Source organism: Symphalangus syndactylus, chromosome 4 (genome assembly GCF_028878055.3).
Source record: "Symphalangus syndactylus isolate Jambi chromosome 4, NHGRI_mSymSyn1-v2.1_pri, whole genome shotgun sequence".
NCBI lineage: Eukaryota > Metazoa > Chordata > Mammalia > Primates > Hylobatidae > Symphalangus > Symphalangus syndactylus.
In genome coordinates, this window is record NC_072426.2 from 40,123,505 (window position 1) to 40,134,088 (window position 10,584).

At 37.0% G+C, this 10,584-nt stretch overlaps 1 protein-coding gene across 1 annotated transcript; it reads right to left on the reverse strand.

Moving 5' to 3' along the window:
- Positions 1 to 3,173: 3,173 nt before the first annotated feature.
- On the reverse strand, positions 3,174 to 3,939 carry LOC129480552 (phosducin-like protein 3). Its single transcript, XM_055274450.2, has one exon. It carries the CDS (start codon positions 3,906 to 3,908, stop codon positions 3,189 to 3,191), a length of 720 nt encoding a protein of 239 aa, XP_055130425.1. The 5' UTR covers positions 3,909 to 3,939; the 3' UTR covers positions 3,174 to 3,188.
- Between the last annotated feature and the right edge of the window lie 6,645 nt (positions 3,940 to 10,584).

Sequence of the window (10,584 nt, forward strand, 5' to 3'; positions counted from 1 at the left end):
GCTAGCAGAAAAACTGTCTTTATGTTTTCAAGGATGGTTGTATAGCAAGCAACCTTAGAAAATAGAGACAGTATCTCCTCCTGGAACAAACAGCAGACTTGCTTATTATTAGTATAATAAATATAGTGGATTTTTCCCCTAGGGAAAAAATGTTTTATTTCCATTCCATCATAAAAGATTTTAATCATCTATACTAAGATTCCTCGGTTATGATGAAACCCACCGAAGGTATAACATTCATCTAGGTCCTCTATGGGACCTCTGAACTTGAAGGAAAGAGGCCCAAATGCAAATATGAGTTCACACTACTTTCTTTGCTACGAGTAATAAAGTCCTTTGAGCCTGGGCTCTCACGTCTTCTGAGAGCGTCCATAAAACTGTGGCAAGTTAACGTGCTAAATCACAGCTACCATAAGATTTCAAATTCTTCATAGCTCCTGACAGTAATCATAACTGGCTTACTGTTCTTGTCTGCTAACTCTAACATATGCATCAGTTCTAGGTTGATTTCAATTCATTTATTATTTTATTATGGGTTGTATTTGCCTGCCTCTTTGCATGCCTGGTAATTTTTTATTGGATATCAGGCACTGAGAATTTCACTTTGTAAGTGCTGGATAATTTTATATTCCTATACATATTCTTGATCTTTGCCCTGGGTTGCTGTTAAATTACTTGGAAACAGTTTTAGCCTTTTCGGTTTTGCTTTTAAGATTTCTAACTTAGGTAAGGTCGTAGTGGTGCTTAATCTAAGGAACATTATTCCCCACTACTAAGGCAAGACATTTCTGTGTGCTCTGTCCAATGCCACAAATCATGAGATTTTCTAGTCTGGCTGGTGAGAACAGGCATTCTCCCCAGCCCCACGTAAGTGCTAATCATGTGGAGTGCTTTTTTCTTGGCCTCAAGTAATTTCCTCCCAGGAATGCACTGATTAGTACTCAGCTGAATACTCAACAGGAATCACTGCCTATCTCCAGAATTCTTTTTTTGTGCAGCTCTCCTCTCTGCTACTCTGCCCTGTGAATTTTAGCTGTGTTGGTTTTCCCAGACTCTCAACTGTGTCTTTTCCACTTAGGAGATCTGCCAGGTCCCTCTGGGCTTCTCTCTTTCACTGCAGTGCTTCTTAGAAAGTCTTCCAAGGCAGAAAGCTGGGGAAATTGTAAAGCTAACTTTATTTGTTTACCAGTTCCCAGGGATTATTGTCTTTCATTTTCTGATATTCAGTGCAGTGTCTTAAAAAATAATATTATATATCTTATCCAACTTTTGAAGTTTTAGGTAGAAAGATAACTGAACACTATTACTCCATCTTGGTCAGAAGTAGAAGTCTTTACCAGTAAAATTTTGTCTCATGGAACATGGTTCTTAGAGCAGCAATGGTTTAGTAGCATTGGATTAAATTATTTTTATACATTCAATATATTATCTTATTCTAAAGTAAATATTTGCATAATCATTAACATAAACACTTCGTTTTCCATTTTTAGAAATTATGATGTATAAATTGTGGAAGAAAATCTGCTTGATATACATCTTGACGAAGTAAAAATAATGACTAATCTGTTAAACATTGGGGCTGGAAGATAGGAGAATCATACAAGAAAGTATAGAGAGATTGAATTTCTCTGCTTACATAGTGATATGGTTTGGCTCTGTGTCCCTACCAAATCTCGTCTTGAATTGTACTCCCATAATCCCCACATGTCGTGGGAGGGACTCACTGGGAGATAATTTGAATCATGGGGGCGGTTCCCCCCATATTGTTCTCATGGTAGTGAATATGTCTGATGAGATCTGATGATTTTTTCAGGGATTTCTACTTTTGCATCTTCCTCACTTTCTCTTGCTGCCACCATGTAAGAAGTGCCTTTCACCTCCCACCATGATTCTGAGGCCTCCCTAGCCATGCGAAACTGTAAGTTCAATTAAACCTCTTTTTCTTCTCAATCTTGGGTATGTCTTTATCAGCAGCATGAAAACAGACTAATACACATAGAAAATCAAGAAAAATTATTTTAAATCTTTAGTATTAGATTAAGAGGCCTGAGTTTTTTATTTAAATACGTTAAAATAACCAGTAGGTGGTATTTATACATTGCAGTTTTTAAGAGCATGTAATCCTGCCTCAGAATTGCAGAGATTAAATCCTGCTATTTAATTATCGTAATTTGGACAGGTTAAGCTCTCTCTGTCATCATTTCCTTAAAGACGAAATTTTGAAAATAACTACAATAATGGAGTTATTTGGAGGAATAAATAATATACAAAAATTACATTATATATCTGACATATAGTAAGCATTAACTATTTTGGACCTATAAAAATGATAATTTTGTATGGTTTAACCATATGTACATATACTTTTTGTTGTCATGTGTATAAATAAATCTGTTTTTACTGTAGATAATTCATATACATGGCTTAAAAATGATAAATCAAAAGAGGAGTATTCTTCAGTGATCCAGTACCATTACCAGAACAATAAAAGTAAAATCATCACAGATATTTAGCTGATGTATACGGATATGGGGCTGGGCCAGGAGGAAAGTATTGTTGAAATATGCTTATCCAATTTTAGACTGCAATAACAATAGAAATAACAACAAGAATAAGAATAACTGCTTCCATGAATTTTTACTCATTTTTAAATTCTACATTTTTTGCTACCCCATATCACAGACATGAAGTTCTACTTTTAAACTAATAAAATGTGAGTTTTACATGATATTTCTTTAAAATGTTGAATTTTTCATTCAGATATGCTGGAGTTTTTTGTTTTCCACAATAAATCTACATAGTTATTTGAGATGTATGCTTTTTATCTACAGTTACAATTTACATTCCTACACCAAAATGATTACTGATATAGTTGAGTAAGTAAAAGATATATATCATAACATTTAAATGACAAAATTATAATATAAAGAAAAGAAAATATTCAAGGATTATACAGTATGTATTTTCTTTTTTTTTAACTTTTTTTTAGAGGAAATACTATAATTTAAAAAAAGAGTTCCAAAATATTTAACAGAATTTCCAGCAATGATTATTTCCAAAATGTAAAGATTTGAAACATAATTTACACAAAACTAAAAACCAGAAGGATTCATTCTTGCTTTTTCCTTTTTTAAAAAATCCAGACAATTTGTCACAAGAATGTTCGGCGCGTGATAGCAGCTGCAGCCTCAGTCACCCTCGGAATCGCTGTCCCTCCTCATGAGGACAGGGCGCCGCACTGAGGACAGCAGCAAGTCTTCAATCGGCTTCTCAGGGTTTTCCCCCAGGTCCGTCATAATTGCTCCAGATTCAGACAGTTTCCATTCCAGCTCATCTCTTGTCAGGTTCATGCCGCCAAACACCAGAGGACGAATAAACTGAGCCTTGATATCTCCTTCCAGGTAAACAAATATCTTGGGCAGATTCCTATCAGGATAATTGGGTATGCAGGTTGTTGAAATGGCTTTGATAAATTTGACATCAGGAAACTTCCTGGCAAGTCCACTGAGGTGCTGATTTATCAGGGCACAGAGGGGAATTCCTTGTTTGTAAAGGTGCAAGATGACCCATAAGCTCTCACCAGCTTTGGTAACTTCTTGAACACAATCCTTCCCTGAGATTTCCAGAACTTCTCCAAATTTGTTCTTCAGTTCGGTTGCTTTCCACTCAGCCAGTCTCTGCCGTCTGTACATTTCAATAGCACGTTCATCCTCCTCATTAAACTCGTCTTCATGATCCTCCAGCTCTTCCAAAGTCATATCTTCATATGTTTTCACCACTGACTGCTGGAGGATGCGCTGCTCCTCTTCTGCCTCCTCTTCCAATTCTTTCAGACTTTCCTTAGGGGGTAAGATACCCTTTTTGCGTAAGATGTCATTCCACTCAGTGTCTGCGTTGGGGTCCTGCATCTTGTTTCCAGTTCAGTTGCTCAAGCCAGCTGTGCCGCTACAGTATGTATTTTTAAATTAGGGTTCTTGTAAGAGACTGATTATACCCAGGTCAAGAAGGAAGACTTAAATGGCTGCAGTAAACGGAGTCCATCTGGGCCAAAATGAGGACTAGCTGTCCGGTCTCCTCTGAGCCTAAGAACTTTAGCAACTGTTCCAGTATTGCTCATGGTTGAAAAATGTTTCCTATATGGCAAAGGCAGATGTAGAAGAGACAATTAAGAAAAAAAAATTAGATAGAGTGGAATATTTTATATTTATATTCTATAGTAGTTTTTTCTACCTTGTTTATAGTCTTTAAAAATGTTGATGAATTCCTTAAAATGCTGAATAAGACAAAAATAGGCTGGGCATGGTGGCTCACTCCTGTAATCCCAGCACTTTGGGAGGCTGAGGCAGGTGGATCACCTTAGGTCAGGAGTTTGAGACCAGCCTGGCCAACACAGTGAAACCCTATCTCTACTAAAAATACGAAAAGTTAGCCAGGCGTGGTGACACACCTTGTAATCCCAGCTACAAGGGAGACTGAGGCAGGAGAATCACTTGAACCTGGGAAGGGGAGGTTGCGGTGAGCCGAGATCGTGCCACTGCATGTCAGCCTGGGCAACAGAGAGAGACTCCGTTTCAAAAAAAAAAAATTTTTTTTAAAAGACAAAAATATTGGTCTTCATTCCTTTAGCCAGATACCAAGGAACTCCATCCCTTTTAAAATTAAAATATGAAATTAACAACTGGTTGGAAAATCTAGGTTACCTTAGGTTCCCACATACCTCCCATAGTTAGATGCCTCCTTTCTCATATCTGGAGATCCCACTGCATTTGAAGCCTACCTCACTCATTGCACTCATCATATTGTAATGATTTTAGTTTCCTTTCACATCAGCGATACCTCTTTAAATGAAAAATCTAACACTCCTACACAAAAGGTACTCAATAAATGTTGACTTATCTTAATTTTTGTTCTTCTCCTAAATTTATACAAACATTGTGCATACAAATAATCACTTCATCTAGTCCCCTACAACAATCTTCTAAGAAGCAGCTCTCTTCATAAGCATATCTCTTGGTCATTTAAGAATTAGAAGTTTCTGGCTGGGCGCGGTGACTCACGCCTGTAATCCCAGCACTTTGGGAGGCCAAGGCGGGCGGATCACAAGGTCAGGAGACAGAGACCATCCTGGCTAACAGGGTGAAACCCCATCTCTACTAAAAATACAAATTAACTGGGTGTGGCAGCGCACGTGCCTGTAGTCCCAGCTGCTTGGGAGGCTGAGGCAGGAGAATTTCTTTTTTTTTTTTCTTTTTTATTTATTTATTTATTTATTTATTTATTTTTTATTATACTTTAGGTTTTAGGGTACATGTGCACAATGTGCAGGTTTGTTACATATGTATCCATGTGCCACGTTGATTTCCTGCACCCATTAACTCGTCATTTAGCATTAGGTATATCTCCTAATGCTGTCCCTCCCCCCTCCCCCAACCCCACAACAGTCCCCGGAGTGTGATGTTCCCCTTCCTGTGTCCATGAGTTCTCATTGTTCAATTCCCACCTATGAGTGAGAACATGTGGTGTTTGGTTTTTGTCCTTGCGATAGTTTACTGAGAATGATGTTTTCCAGTTTCATCCATGTCCCTACAAAGGATATGAACTCATCCTTTTTTATGGCTGCAAAGTATTCCATGGTGTATATGTGCCATATTTTCTTAATCCAGTCTATGGTTGTTGGACATTTGCGTTGGTTCCAAGTCTTTGCTATTGTGAATAGTGCCGCAATAAACATACGTGTGCATGTGTCTTTATAGCAGCATGATTTATAGTCCTTTGGGTATATACCCAGTAATGGGATGGCTGGGTCAAATGGTATTTCTAGTTCTAGATCCTTGAGGAATCGCCACACTGACTTCCACAATGGTTGAACTAGTTTACAGTCCCACCAACAGTGTAAAAGTGTTCCTATTTTTCCACATCCTCTCCAGCACCTGTTGTTTCCTGACTTTTTAATGATGGCCATTCTAACTGGTGTGAGATGGTATCTCACTGTGGTTTTGATTTGCATTTCTCTGATGGCCAGTGATGATGAGCATTTCTTCATGTGTTTTTTGGCTGCATAAATGTCTTCTTTTGAGAAGTGTCTGTTCATGTCCTTTGCCCACTTTTTGATAGGGTTGTTTGTTTTTTTCTTGTAAATATGTTTGAGTTCATTGTAGACTCTGGATATTAGCCCTTTGTCAGATGAGTAGGTTGCAAAAATTTTCTCCCATTCTGTAGGTTGCCTGTTCACTCTGATGGTAGTTTCTTTTGCTGTGCAGAAGCTCTTTAGTTTAATGAGATCCCATTTGTCAATTTTGGCTTTTGTTGCCATTGCTTTTGGTGTTTTAGACATGAAGTCCTTGCCCACGCCTATGTCCTGAATGGTATTGCCTAGGTTTTCTTGTAGGATTTTAATGGTTTTAGGTCTAACATTTAAGTCTTTAATCCATCTTGAATTAATTTTTGTATAAGGTGTAAGGAAGGGATCCAGTTTCAGCTTTCTACCTATGGCTAGCCAGTTTTCCCAGCACCATTTATTAAATAGGGAATCCTTTCCCCATTTCTTGTTTTTGTCAGGTTTGTCAAAGATCAGATAGTTGTAGCTATGTGGCATCATTTCTGAGGGCTCTGTTCTGTTCCATTGATCTATGTCTCTGTTGTGGTACCAGTACCATGCTGTTTTGGTTACTGTAGCCTTGTAGTATAGTTTGAAGTCAGGTAGGGTGATGCCTCCAGCTTTGTTCTTTTGGCTTAGAATTGACTTGGTGATGCGGGCTCTTTTTTGGTTCCATATGAACTTTAAAGTAGTTTTTTCCAATTCTGTAAAGAAAGTCATTGGTAGCTTGATGGGGATGGCATTGAATCTATAAATTACCTTGGGCAGTGTGGCCATTTTCACGATATTGATTCTTCCTACCCATGAGCATGGAATGTTCTTCCATTTGTTTGTATCCTCTTTTATTTCATTGAGCAGTGGTTTGTAGTTCCAGGAGAATTTCTTGAACCCAGGAGGCGGAGGTTGCAGTGAGCCAAGATCGCTCCAACTGGACTCCAGCCTAGGTGACAGATTGAGAATCCGTCTCAAAAAGAAAAAAAAAAAAAAGAATTAAGAGTTTCCATGGAATTAGCTAAGTTCTTTCATGAATGTGTCTCAGTTATGCCATTTTGTTTCAAACAGCAGATCATGTGTCAGCTCTTAGTGCATTTAAAATTCTGGCCTATCATTAAGATAATATATATTAGGCCTACCATAGGAGGAATAAATACTAGATAAACATTAATTCCATGTGAATTTATTTTCTTCTTTTGTTTTTAGAGAGGGAGGCTCACTCTGTCACCCAGGTTGGAGTGCAGAGGGGCAATCTCACTTCACTGCACCCTCCACCCTCCTAGATGAAGCGATTCTCCTGCCTCAGCCCCTGGTTAGCTGGGACTACAGGCGCGTGTCACCACGCCCTGCTAATTTTTTTGTATTTTTAGTAGAGATGGGGTTTCACCATGTTGGCCAGGCTGGTCTCAAACTCCTGACCTCCTGACGGCCCAGCTTGGCCTCCCAAAGTGCTGGGATTACAGATGTAAGCCACTGCATGCAGCCTCCATGTAAATTTCATATGAGAAATAATTCAAGTACATATTTAGTATTGCTAAATCTGACTTTCTCTAGTAAATATTTATTTTCATAGACAATCTCATGGGCAAATTTAAAAAAAATTTGGCCATTTGCTAAGAGAAGTTGGTAATTACCTTTTATACTCCTGACACTATAGTTATGCGTAACATTCGTCATTACTTTCTTAAATTGTGTAGAACATAATTTTTCTAGAAAATAACCTTGGTGGATAAATATAAGGTGTTTTCATATTTATTTAGTAACATTATAAATATAGAAGCACCTACCAATGATAGTTTAGCTACAGCCACATGTAATTACATTCTGGTGATCTGCTTTCCCTATGTCAGTTTCCAAACTTCGAAGATATGCTAGCTATACTCCAGTTGTTCAGAGTCAGTACTTTCAACATATAAGAAATGTGTTGGCCGGGCTCGGTGGCTCATGCCTATAATCCCAGCATTTAGGGAAGCCAAGGGGGGTGGATTACCTGAGGTCAGGAGTTCAAGACCAGCTGGCTAACGTGGAAAAACCCCGTTTCTACTAAAAATACAAAAAAATAGCCGGGCGTGGTTGCGCAAGCCTGTAATCCCAGCTACTGGAGAGGCTGAGGCAGGAGAATCGCTTGAACCCAGGAGGTGGAGGTTGCAGTGGGCCGAGATCACACCATTGCACTGCAGCTTGGGCAACAAGAGCAAAACTCCGTCTCAAAAAAAAAAGAAATTTGTTTCTGCATTTAAGTGTCTGGTGTGTGCCAAGAACATATTTTTGAATGGGCATTATGTTCAACTTAATATTTTAAATATGAAAAGATTACATGGGAGTGCCTTGGATGGACTATTTTAAGAGATAAAAAAATCACAGTGTATTTATTTGCCATCTTTAAAATCATCATCATCAACAATAGCAAAAGCAAAATGACATGTTTTTCTTCTCTTTGGTTTTTGTGTCCCAGATAGGTGACCTTTCTTGACAGTAGTTGTAAAAGAAGATGAAGAAGAGCTGTAGTATGAACTTTTTATTCCCTTAAGTTCTCAAGAGATAATGGTGGGACAGGTTTCTGGTGTATCAAATTTTATTTCACAAAGTGCAAATGCAAATGCTTTAATAAAAACAATATGTGAACAGAGAAACTTGTTAAAAATGTCAGAAAGAAGTTCACAAGAATTCTATTTGCTTTTTTTTTTTAAAAGGTGGCATTTAGGTATTTGAAAACATTATTGTTACTTCTCATCTCTATCTACTTTTATTAGAAATAAAGCAGAATTTACCAAATAACTGCTTAAATGTAGGTGATATCTAAATAAATATAAAAAGGAATATATTAAAATATTTTAATCACTGGTTTTATGAAAACTCAATCCCCCCTACCCACCAAGACCTTTTCTGATATATAACTTTATGTCATTAATTTGAAATAGATGGTTTACATTCTGGGAAATTTCAAAATATTTTCTGCTAATGCGTATGCTTTTCTCTTTGAGTAATTATTTTTTTTTAATTGAGATGGAGTTTCACTCTTGTTGCCCAGACTGGAGTGCAATGGTGTGATCTCGGCTCACTGCAACCTCTGCCTCCTGGGTTCAAGTGATTCTCCTTGCCTCAGCCTCTCTAGTAGCTGGCATTACAGGCACCCACCACAGGGCCCAGCTGTTTTTTTTGTATTTTTAGTAGGGACAGGTTTTCATCATGTAGGCCATGCTTGTCTTAAACTCCTAACCTCAGGTGATCCACCAACCTCGACCTCCCAACGTCCTGAAATTACAGGCATGAGCCACCATGCTTGGCCGAGTAATTTTTTAATTAATGAAATATGGACACAAAATAAAATCAAAACCATTATTTAAATTATTATTGCAGTAGATGTTATGAAGGGTTAGTGTTGACTATCTTTTTCTAAAGGATGCAATAGTATCAAAAATAATCAATGTAAGTTTTTTTCAATTGTGTTATCCTGTTTTATATTACTGTGGTCCTTAACTGACATTATTAGTCATTATGATATCTTGTATTATTTTTCTATTTAACTATCTTATTAGAAGTAGAACAATTATATTTTTCTATAGTGCATGAATTTTTATTGCTTTACATGATATCATAAAATGTAATTTGAATTTTATTAAACTAAGTATACTGTATTTATAAATAGAGGAATACAGCGTAAATTCAGCAAATGCTTATTTTAGTGGAGTCTGTACAAGACACTAGTATAACAGAACCATAATTCCTGACCTCCTGTCATTTATAATATAATTAGGGTAGAATAAGACCTGGTATTTGCTAACATAACAGGGTGACTATAGTCAGAAATAATTTAGCTGTACATTTAAAAATAACTAGAGGAGTGTAACTGGGTTGTTTGTAACACAAAGCATAAATGCTGGTAGTGATAGATGCCCCGTTTACCCAGATGTAATTATTAGACATTGCATGCCTGTATCAAAATATCTCATATAACCCATACATATATACCTATTATATACCCACAAAATAAAAAATAAAGTCGCAATACAATTAAGCTAAATAAATGCCTGTATGCATAATTTAATAAAAGAGTAGAGTATAATGGGTGCTCAATGAAGGTTTACCTTCTACTATGGAAGTTTGGAATGTTGGAGATGCTTCAGGTGAAGAGATGTAGAAAGGCTTCTTAGAGAAAATGTAAGTTGGACTGACTTTGAATTATAGACAGCCTTTATTTATAGGTAGGAAAGGGGAATGGGATTGAGGGAATTTCTTGGCAAAGCGAACCAACATATATAAGCAGAATAACAAAATTAAAGTAATGATACTTCTTTTTATTAAATGGAATTCTTTGTCACTTCCCAGCTATTTGTTTAAGGTTTCTTGCTAACCTCATGAGCTCCTCTAGCTTCTTCCTAGGGCTATTTTGATACTAAAAGGGTTATTTCATATAAAGTATTTAGCACAATGACTGGCACATAATCAGTATTCAATACACACTTACTTATACTTATTAAAATTATTTTATT

Bases quoted from the DNA above. Each gene is read 5' to 3' on its own strand.
- LOC129480552 (XM_055274450.2), bottom strand. From the start codon at position 3,908: ATGCAGGACCCCAACGCAGACACTGAGTGGAATGACATCTTACGCAAA.